Source organism: Corvus brachyrhynchos, unplaced genomic scaffold (assembly GCF_000691975.1).
Source record: "Corvus brachyrhynchos isolate BGI_N302 unplaced genomic scaffold, ASM69197v1 scaffold334, whole genome shotgun sequence".
Classification (NCBI taxonomy): domain Eukaryota; kingdom Metazoa; phylum Chordata; class Aves; order Passeriformes; family Corvidae; genus Corvus; species Corvus brachyrhynchos.
This window is the reverse complement of record NW_008238316.1, coordinates 2,862,492-2,876,985: the sequence shown is the minus strand read 5'-3', so window position 1 is coordinate 2,876,985 and position 14,494 is coordinate 2,862,492. Positions and strand designations below refer to the sequence as shown.

Genomic DNA, 14,494 nt, shown 5'->3' with positions numbered 1-14,494 from the left:
TGCCGCTACCGCGGTCCCCGGCGCGGTCCCGATGCCCATCCCAGTCCCGGTCCCGATCTCGGTCGCGATCCCCCTGGCCCCATCCCGGGCCTGCCGCCCGCGCTCCCCCCAGCACCAAACAGGGCCCCGTGACGGCCCGGTCACACCGCGTCCCCGACGGGAGATGGTTCCCAGGATTCCCGGGATTCCTAAGCACCGGTCCCGGCCAAACACCGGTGTGGCAGAACGCGATTACGTCCCTGTAATTGGCTTTTTTCTCCTGACCCAGGAGTTGGGTCAGTTCTGACTTACTCGGCTCGTTTACTCTTGTTCAATTTTATTTAATTAATCTACAGGGATAATGGCATTGTCTCCACTTTTAGGGAGCTGTGGGCCAATTCACAACATCTTAAGTTCAAGTTTAACTGATTTTGAAGCCAAGACCTTTAACGTCATCTTTACCCTAGAGTTAGTTTTGACACCTTAAACCTAAAGCTTGGGCGACAAGAATTAGCCTTCTAATAGCAATCAATGTGTGCACAGTCCTTAAGAAGCAGAAAAGAAAAACCTATAAAACTTACTGGGAACTCTGTAAATGTTTTTTCTTGTAAGTAATGGCAAGTTCCACTTCTGCTTTTTTAGACAAGGACTCCCGAAACATGCCTTGAGGCATCACCCACTGCCAGAGCCGCGGGCTCAGGTGTGCTCAGCCACACCCACCGCTGAAAACCTCGGCCAGACCTCCAGGTACGTGTCACGACATATCTGATACACCTGTTCTGATACAGCTAGGCTTTGTTTACTGGCACACTCGATTTGTCATTGTTTATTGTGGGCTCTTTCGCTTGCTTTTTTTCCCGGCTCAACGCGTGCGTTTCAGGGAGTCGGGAATCCGTAAGGAATCGGATGATCATGGGGATCCACAGACTGCTAGCCAGAGTTGTGTTGACACCTCCACAGAAGACAGCTCAGTCTTCTCCTGGGGCTATGACGTGAGTAGAACATAATCAGCCAAGCCAAATCTAGCACAGAAAGACACTTGAAATACCACTGCAAAGACATGTTAGAATAAAAATACTTGGATCTGTCAAAAAAATCATGGTAGTGATTATAGAAAGAACATCTTTTTTACCTCTTTCCATCTTCCAGTTCAAAACACACTAGGCTCATACTATTCCGTTAATATCCTGCATTTCCACCGAAAATTTTGGAAATGCAAATCATTTAGTGCACGAGTCTATCTATAAATGCTGTTAGTGTGGAACCCCAGCTATGGCTGGATGAGTTTCAGACACTTGGCGTGAGTTTATCAAACTTCTGCATACTTGCATGTTTCTCAAAATACAGGAAGTTCCTAAAACATTATTTTCCTTTAGAAATGTTTGTTTTATTCTCCATCCACCAAAGCCAAGTGTGCTGTTGCCTTCTGGGAGGTGAGATGGAGCTGTTTGGATTTGAATGACCCCGGAACTGACCCCATTGTGTCTGCATGTAACAGAGGACCTGACCATCCCTCAGGTTCAGGGTTTCCCAGCAGTCTGCATTGCTTCTTGTGTTGCTGTTGTTTGTGGACACTGGAATCAACAAATCCTCCATTGCATTAAAATATCACTGAATTTTATCCTTCCTGTTCTGATTTCTTTAAGTCTTGTAACTTAATGTAATAATACGGGTATTTCAAAATGTTTAGTAGCTTTTCTGCTGTGTCAGTGTAAGCTTTTCATGTGGCTGCCATCAGTCTTAACGGCAGGCTGCATCATCTCTGGGAGAAAATTATTTAAAGTCAAAATCTTTCTAATGCAATCCTGCTAAGCTTTAAACAAATAGTTGTCTTTTTCAATTGTACTTTAAAAATCATTTTAAAAAACACTGCAAAGGCTATTCACTAGGTATTTTCTTTCCTCTCTAGGAATTTGATAAGGCTGCCACGCAACAAGTTCAGCAGATGTTCAGACAAATTGATGAGCTTCTGTATGAGCAGAAGGAAAACGTTCATGTTGAGGGACTGCGGGAAGAATGCCATCAGTGGTCCTCCAGCTTTCCTCATCTCAGGTATTTTATTAATGGACTGATGCTAGTACCTTCACAACAAGGGTAGGGATGCACACAGTTGCTCTTAAAACAAGTGGCAGGGTGGGTTTATGCAAGTATGTGGTAGACACAGATAAAAAGATGACTTTGGTGATGTGCCTGCCTGTCATTAATAAGCATCCTGTTACCTCACGTGTGGTTCCTTGACAGAGGTTTGTTGCTATTTGCAACTGACTTGGCCTTAACAGAGCAGAATTCTCTCAGAAAACTGAAACTGTCACCAGGAAAATGCACAGCTTCCCAGCAGAGCTTTTAGGATTTGCTGCTGTTCTTTCTTACAACCTTCAATAAACGTACTGCCAAGGTTTTCTGCTGTATTTATCCTTTGCTTTTGCCGTGGCAGGGTGGTGGGGAAGCAGGTGGTGATCCCCACAGACGAAGGGTATGGATGGTACTCGAGTTCCCCCTCGGGCAGTTTGGCTCCCTCAGATGTAAGTTCACCACAGGAAAAGGATTCTGATGAGTAAGTACCAGCAGTGAGCCTGGATCATACCAAGGTGCGAAGGCAGGTTTGTTCTCTGCTTCTTAAAGTGTGCAGCCTTCCTGTTAGGCTGAGTTTTAAACATGGCACAGTCTTTTTTTTCCTTTTAAACTGAATTTAGTACACTCAGATATTACCACAGGCCGAGGCCCTAGGGTGTATCACCGTGTCCGGCAGCCGTAGGGAGGAGGAGGAGAGAAGATCCAGCAGGCAGGAATTGTGCAGCAAGATGGATTTATTTAATTATTTTACAAACTCTTTTATAGACTTTTTTCTTCATAGTCTAATTGGACAAAGGATCAGCCACCCCTTGGGGTGATTGGCTAAAATCCTAAAACATCCATTGTCAAAATACTTTTCTACTGTACCATAAAGAAGACTTTTCAAGGTTGCAGGTGGTGTGGTTGTTTACATAACTGCTACCTCTTCTGTGAGAGAGAAAAGTCTCTCACGGACTTAGAAAATAGCAAGAAAATCCTCACTAGCAGCATTTCTCTATCTACACTCAGAATAGCAAGAATACGTAGCTGTGCTTTTGCCAACTACAGTGAACTGGCCAGTAAATAGAAATATCTTTGCTGCTGCTGACTTCTTAAGAATGTTTATGTATTGTAGCTGGTTTTATTATTAATCATCTGTTAAACCTGCCTAGGACTTAAAAAATACAAAGCACTATGCTAGTGCTGCTTTTATTTTTAATATTTTAGAATGCTTTCTAATTAGGTTTGGATATTTTTTCCCTGAAGTTTCAGGTTCCTTAGCAAGAATTAAAAGGTATCCAAACCAGAAGTTGTTACAGTAATGAATAATTTGTTTGCCTCGCTACTGCTTGCCTTTAACTACTTTGCTGTCTCTCAGTTATTTGAGGTGGAATAACAACTTATCTTTGTTTCTGCTTTCTGAAAACTCACCTGTTCAGATTTAGTGTTTTTGGCAAGAAGGTGCCTCTTTTTGTTGCTCCTGCTCACAAAAAGGCCGACCCTTCCAAGTCTCCAACCTTGTGTTCCTCGGAGAGCGATGAAGGGGAGGAGGAAGTCATTCTCTCTGAAGGCATAGTGGAGGAATACTTGGCATTTGACCACAGAGATGTGTAGGTATTGAATATTAAAGGAGTACCAGTGTTCTGGGGTTCCTGCAGTTAAGATACAGATACTTGATGGATATATTTTTCTTTTCTTTACAGAACTTCCAAAGGCCTGAGGTTGCCCGGGCACTGGGAATTCTCCCAGCCCATTTCCTAGGACAATTTATTTTGCTGAATTATTTTTAGGAATATTTTGGTAATGTTTCATGCAGTCCATTTTTGTGCTTGGTTTGAATATTTCATTCCATCATAACTAAGAGCCTGTGTATTTAAACACCATTTATTTTTTATACTATGTCAAATTCACTGCTGTTAGTTATGCACTAGCAGTGTGCTGCTTCTGTTTTGTACTGGCATTTTGGACAGAATTGTACCTTCCTGGATTTTTTCCAGTGGTAGTTTTAAGAACTAGAGTGGATTTTATGCTTGTCAAGAAACGATTACCACTATTTTTATCTTTCTGCCCCTTTCCTTTATTCAGACCAACAATATGAACATATGGCCTGGGTAAGGACTCTAGAGGGTGCTGTCAGTTCCTGACTACTTAATTGGTTTTAATAATTAAAGCCACTTAGCTGCATGGACCATTAAATTCAAATTGTTATGTTTCTTGCTCTGACCAGCAACAGGCCAGAGAGACATTGCTGCAACAAATAATATCACTCTCTTGTCTTCAGGATTCTGTGCTCTCATTAGATACAGAGCCTAACAATGTGATGAAGAAATAGCACTGTAACTATTAATATTGACTTTTTAATGTGAATTTGATCTCTTGAGTATATTATTTATTGTTCATGAAGTATCATTTATAGTCATTCTGTACAGGAGACCAGGGTGTGTCAGTCATCTCTCACTGAGGTCGGTGGGAAAACCGAAAGTAAATACAGGAAAATGCGTTTCTGGTGCAGGTAATGCTTACATTTTTACAGGGAGGAGGAGTTGCACGAGAGGAAAATGGGACTGTCCTCTGGAAGACGGAAATTGGGGTTTCCTCCTGTCTCTCCCTATTCCTGCATGAAGGATTCTGTGCTCACGTTTGTGTTTGATGATGTGTGGAGTGAAGTCCTGGTCTGCATGGAAGAACTGATCTGCAGGCACTGGGAAGGGTCAGCCTCTGGTAAGGATCGCAGTTAAAGTGAGGGCTCAAAAGGGGACTGCAGCTACTTTTGCAAAGATGCCATGGGAGAGAGATGTGTTTGGGAATGATCTCTTCAGTGGGAATAAAAAGGTTATTTTGCTAACAGTGTGAAACATGTCTTCAAAAAACTCAGCAGAATTCATCATCCAAGAGGACTGTCTCTAAAAAAATTGGATTCATAGCACTGTCCATGACTAGCACTGCCAATATTGACAGGAATTCTCTGTTGCTTTGCACAGATGATGAGAAAAATATCATAACAGTAGAAACCCTCCGAGCAGATGCCAGAAGCCCTTTGCAGTTGGATCCTCTGCCAGCCTTGTTACGTCGTGTGCCACACACAAAGATGCCCTCGGTGACATCAAATCTGGTAAGGATTTTTAGCCAGCTGTTGGTTTTTGTGGGGATGAATAAACGCAGTGTTACCTCAGCAAACAGACTGGTTGTGTTTAGGTAAATAACTAGTTTGGACTCTGTGTGAATGGTGGCTGTCCTTTCTGACACTTAAGTTCTGTTATTACTCAGTTGGAAGTTTTAATTCCTACATTTCTCCTTGAAACGTAGTATTTTACATCTGTGGTGGCTGTTGATTAAGGATGTAGTTCTTTCCACAACTTAATGTTTCGATTAAATGGTGAGGTTGAGGACTGTGTGTGTGGGATCCCATTCTCACATTTATAGTTAATTCAGCCAGCAAGAAGGGAGAAATCTCAGTGCAGTTCTAAACCAGTTTTTTTCTCACACACTGAATTTAACTGTATGATCTGCTTTAGGTTATCTGCTCCTAGAGTGGTGAGCACTGAAGTGTTACCTATTTGTTCCATTTTAATTCAACTCTTTCCTTATTTCTTTTTATTTCTTTCTCCTTTATTTCTTCCCCCACCTGTCCCTTGTGTCCCCTTACTGTGTGTGTAGTGCCCAAAACCCAGATGTGGCCGCAAAAGCAAAAAGAGGAGAAAAACACCTCAAGTATGTATGGGATTAAAACTCTGCTGTTTTCTATTTGCTCTTGTTATGGCGGGTGGAATCTGATGTTTTTTCCAGATCAGTCTGTATCTCAGAAAAGGAGTTTGCAGATCTGTTATTGACATAAAATGTCAATATACCCTGAAAATGATTTTTGTAAAGCTTCTGATTAGTCATTGTTGGAAGATCAGCGAATGAGCTGCTCAGCTGGAAAAAATTAAGTATTAGGACATGGTATTAGGACGTTTTCTAAGCACTACTAAAGACTGAAATGCTAAGATCCCTGTCTTAGATGGGGAAATAATATAACCGAGTATACATCTGGATGTCATGGAAGAAATTAATGACTCTTCTCCAAAAAGAGAAGTCTGTAAATATGTGTGTGTGTGTGTGTTTCTCTGCCAAACGGTAATTTACTTACTTATTTTTTTAAATTTCAGGTAAGTCTCTCTCAAGGGTCAAGTAGTGGTTCTCAGCGTAACCTAAATGGCTTGATGGTGATCCATGGGATCCAGTTACACCAAAGGAACCTGCCTGTAGTGGAGAAAACACTGTAAGAACTACAGATCACCTGTTGTAAATAAAGTAGAGCACTCTCACAGTGAGAGGGATTCAACCCAAAACCTTGTGAGATAAAATTCCTCCACCAGAGAAAGTAACTCTCAGTTATTTTCCTGCTTGCTTGTTTGTCTTCTGTGAAAGAGTATTACTTGATATAATTATGTTAAGAATGGACTCTCATAATTTCTGCCCACGTATTTTATGACTGAAGTCACCTGTAGGTGAGCACTTGGGTAACAGAGTAGTTGTCATGTTGACCATGTCTCTTTTGGTCTTGCAATTTTTTGTTTTGTTAGGGACCTGGATGACAAACGGCCAGGATCGAGTTCCCTCCTCTCCACCAGGACGTGGCCAAATCGTCCCCTGGAGCTCAGCACCTCATCCCTGTCCCGCTGCACGAGGAGAAGGAACCCCCCCCCCCAGACCCTGCATCCCATCGGGACCCCGCGCTCCGGAGACGACGTCTGCAGGCGCCTGTACGTGCCAAACCAGCCTCTCCCTGCAGGGTACCGGGGCAGAGAGCACGGAAAGCATCCCTGGGTAGGAAGGACAGGGATTATTGGAGTAAGGAGAGGGACTGCCCCTTAAAGCACAGCTCCCCTGAGAAAGCCGAGTTGTTAAAGCTGATGGTCACTGTGCTGCCAGCTGCGAGTCAGTGAGTCACATACATTCCCAGATTCAGGTAGTTTTGCACAGAGCAATAGACCTCAGTCTGTCCTCTACAAGTGAAGTGAACACCACCATCTCTTTCTTGACATGGATGTCTTTTTCTGCAGCCTATTTTCAAGGTAAATTTAAAAATCTGTGTTTTTTGGAGGTCACACTGCATGTTGCTGTCTTAGCCCAGACTGGACTATAAAAATGTTAAAATAGGTTATCTGACTGACCAAAGGGCACTTAGTGAGCCCTCAGTCACATCTAGAATATCTCACTTTTATTTTGCACAATGACCTGACTGAATGGGACCATTTACAGGGACCACAGGGTCTCAGGAAACAATGCAGGCTTTGATAGACCTGTCTATTCCACACGTTGTAAATTGATTTTAATTTTGCAGTTTACCTATAAACTCATCCAGTCTGTTGCTTTCTTGTCACATACTGTTGAGAGACTTATTCCTTGTCCCTTCATAACTGGTACTTCTCCTTCCAGTGTTTTATGCTTCTGTTCCCTTTCCTCAGGCTTCAATCAATCTAAGAAGTACTGACATCTCTGCTTTATTAAAATGTATTTTTTAATGTAAGTAGAGAGCACTAGGGAAGTGTTTTTTAAAGTGTAGATTATGGCTTGAAGCTTTTCCAAGGTATTCTTACAGAAGTCAACTCCAGAAGGCCAAAGAAACTGACAATATTACACCTTTCCACGTGCCAAACATACAAACTGTGTGTTTTTTCTGTTCTTACTGGTGCATTCCAGCCTGCCTGCACAGGAGCAGCTGACCTCACCCTCCCCACTGCTGCTAAACAGAAATCACCCCCTGCCACCCATTGCCACCACCACCGTGGCAGAGCGTGGGAGCACCACAGGACCCCACAGGCAAATGGTAACAGGCACAAGAATCTCATTTTATTACTCAGTAATCTAAAGTTGTTATCACAGCTGCCACAGAGTTCCAATTTATTTGTTGTTTTGTGACAGCAAGTCAAATAGATGCACGAAAAATGTTGTATCATGTCTGAGTAACAGCATCACCCAGCGTTGCATGCTTAATTCTCATTAATGCCAATTGAATGTTTCCCTCCTCATAACTAGGTATAAAATGATGCACTTGGAAAATTAGCTTTAATTCCTCGGTTAATTATTTTCAATGGACTGCTGCACTAAAAAAAAGCCATAACTGTTATTTCTCCTTGCAGAAACCTCGAGGGAACTCGAGCCGTGCTCATACTGTCACGACACAAGAAGACGCTCACCAGCAGCTCCAAGAGCAGCTGTTCTTACCTGATCCCTTCTCCAGGCCTAACACAACCAACACATCCTTGGTAAAGCACGGCTGATTACACCAGATCATCCTTAATCACAGATTAGAGTGCTTTGACAATTAACGTTAATCAATGTCCAGTCTGTCTGAGTAACAAATACTCTCCGTTTAATTTACTGAAACACCTACTCTACTGATACCTTCCTGTATCTCACAAAGTACTTTTATCTAAGCTTTGAAAGCTGTAATTTCAGCAACAGCTTTTAAATAGCTGCTTGATTAGTTTCTGTGTATAATTTCAACATCCTGGACTCAGCAGTTACAAAATCTGCTTTGGAACAGTACAATTTCCAGAAATGGCAAGACTTGCCTCTAAGTGGCCCAGTGATCATTCTAAATAGGTGTTAGAAAAGTGTATTTTCTACTTCTAAAGTTGATTTGACCCTTCTTTAAAGCTTCCCTTAGACCTTTACAACATCTAACCCATTACCAAATACACGTGTTTAAGTAGTTTGTAGTTGCATTATAACCTTGATGATTTTTTTTCATGCAAACAGAAATAACTTGAACTGTATTTTCAGCCAGACTCCCAGCGCCGCCGTTCTTGCACTGTTATTGATTATAGTAATCAATCCTGGACAAGGAGAGGATCGACACCTTCAGGTATGCTGATCAGCCACAGGGCTGACTAAGATCAAACAAAGGAGGCTTTTGGGACAGGGATGCATTTTCTACAGGGGTACATTCCTACAGGTGATTTCCACTGGGGAGGTTTTTCAAAGTTCCATCCATGTTTTTAATTTGCTGTTACAGGTGTGTTATCCTTGCTATATCCTACTCTACTCCAGAGTACAGCTGGGTGCATTTTGTTGGGGTTTTTGTGTTTTTATTACCACCAAATATTTAAATCAAGTAAGGAAGCTTAATGTGACCAGCCCCAGTGCCTCTCAATGTCCAAGTTTTCAAAGCAGGAGTTGTCAGCTTAAACAGAAATAGTAACTTGAGGTTAACAAAGGCACTAAAACTGAAGTAACTTGTTTTTAAGCAGGCAAGGAGTGGTTCCTACTGAAATTATATATCTGCTCCCCCCGTCAAAAAAAATGCAAGATGAGTTTTCTGACTGCTGTATTGACCAAAAAAAAATCTTAAATTATCAGAAAAACTTGGTAGACATGAATACTTGGTGAAGTATCAGGGAATGCAGTCGCTCCCTGCAATGCAGCAACTTGGCAAGCACAAACTTTGCCCCTTTTGGAAGGTATAAATAAATGCAGTTGATAGGCATGTGTTGGAGTAAAAAGACATTTTAAGTTTTCAGCTAGAGGAGATGTATTTGGTACTTAGCTGTGATACCTTCCCGAAGTCTCGAGGCTGTCCATGATGTCTTTGTTTGTCAGGTCTTCCACCACGTGGTTCTGTGAAAGCCCATGGCCGAAGTGGATCAGGCACAAAAAGCAAACAGGGGCTCTAACGTGCCATGGAGAAGCGTCCACCCATCTGTCCCTCTCCAGAGAGTCAAGAACCACCCCTCCTTCCCAGCAAGGTCAACGTTGTTTACACAGAGTTTTCCAACACCCTTCCTTACAGATAGTTATTTTTATATAAATCTAAGCAGCAGCTGCCAAAGATTAGAAGGGGTGCGCTTAAACATTCCATTTTCTACCAGCAGAGAAAGTGATGCTCCAGTGGAAGGGTGAATACACTCCAGTGAAGGCCAACTCCTAGGAAAACTAGCAAACACTCTCAGTCTGTGCTGTTCTCCATGAGGCTGGTGACAGGTTCATGTCCTTACAGGCAGGCACTGCAGGACCTGCTCATTCTTCCCTTAGGAAGGTTAACCCGGCCTTCCACAGCAGTAGTGATTTTCATTTTTTTAAAACTGTATTTATATGTTTCAAGCAATATTGTACTAGCAAAAGCAAGCACTCAGCTTAGGCAAGTGATGGATGCTGTGGTGGCTGCAGCAGGTACGAACACAGGTGCGTAGAACCAAGGCAGCGGTACAGGTGACCTGGCAGCTCCAAGGGTAGCACACCACTGCCTCTTCCTGAGTTATAGTAAAACCTTTTACCTCTTCCTCAGTGACTGAAGAAGGTTGAGCAGGCAAAAAGAAACTTCTTACTATGAGTGGCTTCAGACAGAACTCAAAAAAAGTCTTCCTGGTGAGACATTTTATGGTAATTTCACAGAATAGCTCAGTGTCCCTTTCTAAAAATACCTGTAATTACACAAGATTTATGCAATCTAACGTAGAGTTCCAGAAGCCACATCTGCAATGGAGCTTTTAGGAGCTGTGTCTGCCCTGTGTGACAGACCTAACAGAGGCATTTGCTGGAATTGGCCTTGTGGCTCCAGATAAGACAAAAAAATACATGAAATACAGGCTTCTCAAAATAAGTGATTAGTTGAAGGTCCTAGTCCCAAACAATAAGTGCCAGACTAAAGTGTAAAAACAAGCTGAGGTAACCACTGGCTGTATTTAAACAAAGTTAGGATGCTCCCCAAAAACAGTTGTTCCTTTCTAGTCCAATTAAAGAGCAGTTTTCCTATATTTTCTTATTATTCTCCAAACTACAGTTCAAAATAGAAAAAAAGCTTCCCCACTCCAGACCAGCTAATGATTTTTCATCAATACTGAAGCTCACGGTCCAGTTGATCCAAGCATGCTTTAATCAGAAACAGGGAACTGTGCAAACCTAACTGGGTTAACCTGCCTTTGCATTTCCAGAAGTTAAAAAAACAAAAGCAGCTCTGAGCTCAATCTAAACCTCTTAAGTTTGCAGAGAGAGAAATTGATGCTCACCAGAGGCCTCTACTCACTAAACTATTTCAAAATACAATTTCTCTTCTGGAACACTGTGCAGTGTGTCAGTTATGTCAGGCAAAGTGCAGATAAGCATCCCATTTGTATCCGTGCCATTCCTCAGGGACCAAGTGAGTTTTCTGTAGCACGAGAGTCACAAAAACAGACAAACTTGAATAGACTTCTGTTAACATAAGGTAGTGTTTTACAGCCTAGAGGAGTCACTGGGTTTAAAAACTGCAGTCCCCTCCTAAGGCCATTTTTGTTTCCTGTACAGATGGTTGACACCAGGGACTGCTCCTGGACTGTTACTTATTTTGTGTAATAAAATTAACCTCCAAGCCCTTTGTTAAAAAACACAATGATATACTCTACTTTCTCAGAATCAGGGTAATTTTGAGAGCAGACAAGTAAAAGGGAACAGAGAGACCATCTACCTCTGGCTTCCCCCCAGGAATTGTTGTTGAAGCTGTGAGGGCCTTCAACTCCCAAAGTGTTCACCTTGTGGCTCCTATGCCTTTGAAAAATGATCCTCCGTGGAAGTGTGCAGGATTTACTTGACTGAAATCAGAAGAATCAACACAATTGGCTTGTTTTGAACAGCTTTTTTAGAAAACATACGGAGAACTGGGGAAGCAAAACTCTGGAAAAAAAAAACAAACCAACCTTCTCATTTATTAAATCTGCAATTTTCCAAACTATAAAACTACTGGAAAAACACCTGTTGAGCTGATGTGCAAAGACCTTTAAAAATAGCAGGAGGTTTGTTACAGAAGAAATGTGTGAACAGCACACATGGATCTAAACTGTAGAGCACCCCAAGGGTCGGAAACATGAGCACAGCAGTGCCTTGTCTTCCTTGTTCAGGATGCATTCCGTGTCACGCCTCCCAATTACAGCCAGTCAATGCACACAGTCCAAAACAGGAGCCTAGAAAACACCCCAAATTCTCCCAAATCCACGTTTCCATACAAAATTAAACCTGGTTTTTCAGTCTATGCTGTTCCTTCTGCCTTTCTTTTCTTGGCTGAGGTCTTCTTTCCTCCTTTCTTAGCACTGTTCCCATATTTTGCTTCCAGTTGGGCCAAGAAATTATCCATTTCCTTTTCTCGATCTCTGCTTCGGCTCTGGGGAGGGGGAAAAGAACACCAACCAAACTCAAACCTTTTGTAACTTCCCAATACAGATTATCCTACTGAAGTTTGATAGCTACACAAAATCTTGGAATATATTAAACAGGGAATACAAGCTGCAGAAAGTTTAGTACCATCATTAAAACTCCCAGTGTAACTGCCTAAAACTAGAAATTAAATATTTTGAGTGCATATGCAATAACTCTGTAAATTTTTAAAAAGACACAGGTAATAAAATCCATACTGTACTCTGATTCTAATTAAATTAAAGTACATATGTAACATTAAGGCCAGGTTTTAACCTCAGGAACTCAGAAGAGTTGCAAGGATCCAAAATCAAAGACGCTCAGGGAAAACACAATTATAAGCCAGTAACAAAGTTATCTGCAACAAACAGAAAACTTTAAACTTACTTTAATCAGTGCTTGCAAGTCATTTTCTCCACCAAGGCCCAGTTCATCTTTAGTCTTTTTTGCCTCTTTAGCTTCTTTTTCTGCCTAAAAGAGCAAACAGGTTTTTTTAACAACGTATTTTGCATGTTATCTGACCAAGTCTCACAGGAGTTACCAAATGCTTTTTTGGGCGTCTGTGTACAAAGAGCTGCAGGGAAACACAAAGGGTTTCCAAGTTTGGCCACAGATGAGGAATCAGGCAAAGGAAATCCATTCTGGTTCCACCATTTAGCAGAGCAGGAGGTTTTTCTGCTCTTTCACAGTGTGGAATGTGATGTTTGTCCCCATCCCTGTTCCCACACCCACTTTTTTTTGTCTTGGTAGATACTACATTAACTTACAGGTTACTGTGATGGACATATAACATTCTACAAAGCGTCCAAAAGTACACAAGAATCCATTTAGGCCAGAGCAGTTTCACACCTGCCAGAAGTCAACCAAAATGTATTTTCACCACTTATTTGTTTTTGTTAATTCCAGCAACTCACAGCTTTGTAGATAAATGCAGGGACATGCTAAACTGTAATAAGATGTTGTGTATAGTAATGAAATAAAGAAGTAGAAAAGCCTTCCACAATGATTTGGGGTGGGGGGTGATGACCACAGGTGACCAGATGTGAACAGCAAGGTGTGTAACCCAGCAATCCTGTGACAAACATCTCAGGAACAGCGTCACGTATTTCTGCCAAGGGAGATTCAAAGGTAAACAGCTGATGCAACCTACCCGCCTTCTTCTGGACATCATCTTCTGCTTCGACTCCTTTACAAAAGCCTTGAAGGACGGGAGCTCCCCGGAGTCGATGGCTTGCTCTATCATTTCCCGTATCCTGGGCTCATCCGTGTAATCCGCACACATCACGGACTCCATGATCCGATCCATGTCACCCTTGAAATTCATGTACGCTGCCTTCACATCAGCCAGCTCTTCCGCCGAGTTTTTGTAGCTCTTATGGAAGTCTTCGATGTCCTTCACGGTGACCTGGAGCAAAGAGGTGATGCTCTGTGAGTTACAGGACTGACTCACCAGGAGGATTTAAGAGAAAACTCATAAAACCAAACAGTGCTGGGTTCTTCTGTCTCCCAGCCCCATCCCGCTCTCACCTTGAAGAGCAGCTGCCAGTACTCCAGCCAGTCCCGCCCGTCCTGCAGCACCTCGGCGTCGTCATCCACCGTGCCCGTCTCATCGTACACCGCGCGCTGCTTCTCGTCACTCAGCACGGCGTACACCTTGCCCAGGATCTGCGGGGCCAGGGGTGGCCGGGAGGTCACTCGGGGAGTGGTCACTTGGGAGTCAGTCACCCACAGTCAGTCACTCAGGGGGCACAGGGTTAGTCCCTCAGGGTCGGGGTTGGCCACCTCGGGGATGGTCAGTGGGGTGGTCACTCAGGGGGTGATGGGTCAGTCACTTAGGGTCGGTTGCTCAGGGTTCAGTCACTCGGGGGCAGAGGGCCAGTCACTCGGGGAACCGGTGGTGGTGCCTTTTCCTGGTCTTAAAATCAAGAGTCATACACGGTTAGAAGGGGAAAAGGGATTTTACTTTGGTGTTTATTTTAAGGATCCTTAGGTGCACACGTCCAGGTCCTGTGCATCGAGATGCACCCCCCCGAGTCGGTCGGTTGCTCAGGGTTCAGTCACTCGGGGGCAGAGGGCCAGTCACTCGGGGAACCGGTGGTGGTGCCTTTTCCTGGTCTTAAAATCAAGAGTCATACACGGTTAGAAGGGGAAAAGGGATTTTACTTTGGTGTTTATTTTAAGGATCCTTAGGTGCACACGTCCAGGTCCTGTGCATCGAGATGCACCCCCCCGAGTCTGCCCCAAAAGATCAGGTATAACATTATAGGTTTTACTAATGAGCATATCTATCAAAATTCCCCAAGGAGAGGCT

At 42.9% G+C, this 14,494-nt stretch overlaps 2 protein-coding genes across 4 annotated transcripts in view; one reads left to right on the top strand and one right to left on the bottom strand.

Annotated features, from left to right (window-relative positions):
- FAM149B1 (family with sequence similarity 149 member B1) overlaps positions 1-11,742 on the top strand; it is a 12,218-nt gene extending 476 nt beyond the window's left edge. The window contains exons 2-15 of one of the 3 annotated variants that reach the window (XM_017733783.1): positions 622-726; positions 860-971; positions 1,889-2,031; positions 2,414-2,533; positions 3,471-3,641; positions 4,565-4,752; positions 5,013-5,143; positions 5,689-5,742; positions 6,180-6,292; positions 6,597-6,776; positions 7,717-7,843; positions 8,157-8,282; positions 8,803-8,884; positions 9,619-11,742. In XM_017733783.1, the coding sequence (XP_017589272.1) occupies positions 622-726; positions 860-971; positions 1,889-2,031; positions 2,414-2,533; positions 3,471-3,641; positions 4,565-4,752; positions 5,013-5,143; positions 5,689-5,742; positions 6,180-6,292; positions 6,597-6,776; positions 7,717-7,843; positions 8,157-8,282; positions 8,803-8,884; positions 9,619-9,692 (1,726 nt within the window). In that variant the 3' untranslated portion in view covers positions 9,693-11,742. The remainder of the gene's footprint in view (positions 1-621; positions 727-859; positions 972-1,888; positions 2,032-2,413; positions 2,534-3,470; positions 3,642-4,564; positions 4,753-5,012; positions 5,144-5,688; positions 5,743-6,179; positions 6,293-6,596; positions 6,777-7,716; positions 7,844-8,156; positions 8,283-8,802; positions 8,885-9,618) is intronic. The other 2 variants (XM_017733784.1, XM_017733785.1) reach the window with 2 other exon arrangements.
- Positions 11,667-14,494, bottom strand: part of DNAJC9 (DnaJ heat shock protein family (Hsp40) member C9) — a gene marked incomplete at its 5' end in the record, with an annotated part of 5,256 nt that continues 2,428 nt past the window's right edge. The window contains 4 exons of the mRNA XM_017733786.1: positions 11,667-12,151; positions 12,571-12,654; positions 13,334-13,588; positions 13,711-13,868. Of these exons, the coding sequence (XP_017589275.1) occupies positions 12,020-12,151; positions 12,571-12,654; positions 13,334-13,588; positions 13,711-13,868 (629 nt within the window). The remainder of the gene's footprint in view (positions 12,152-12,570; positions 12,655-13,333; positions 13,589-13,710; positions 13,869-14,494) is intronic.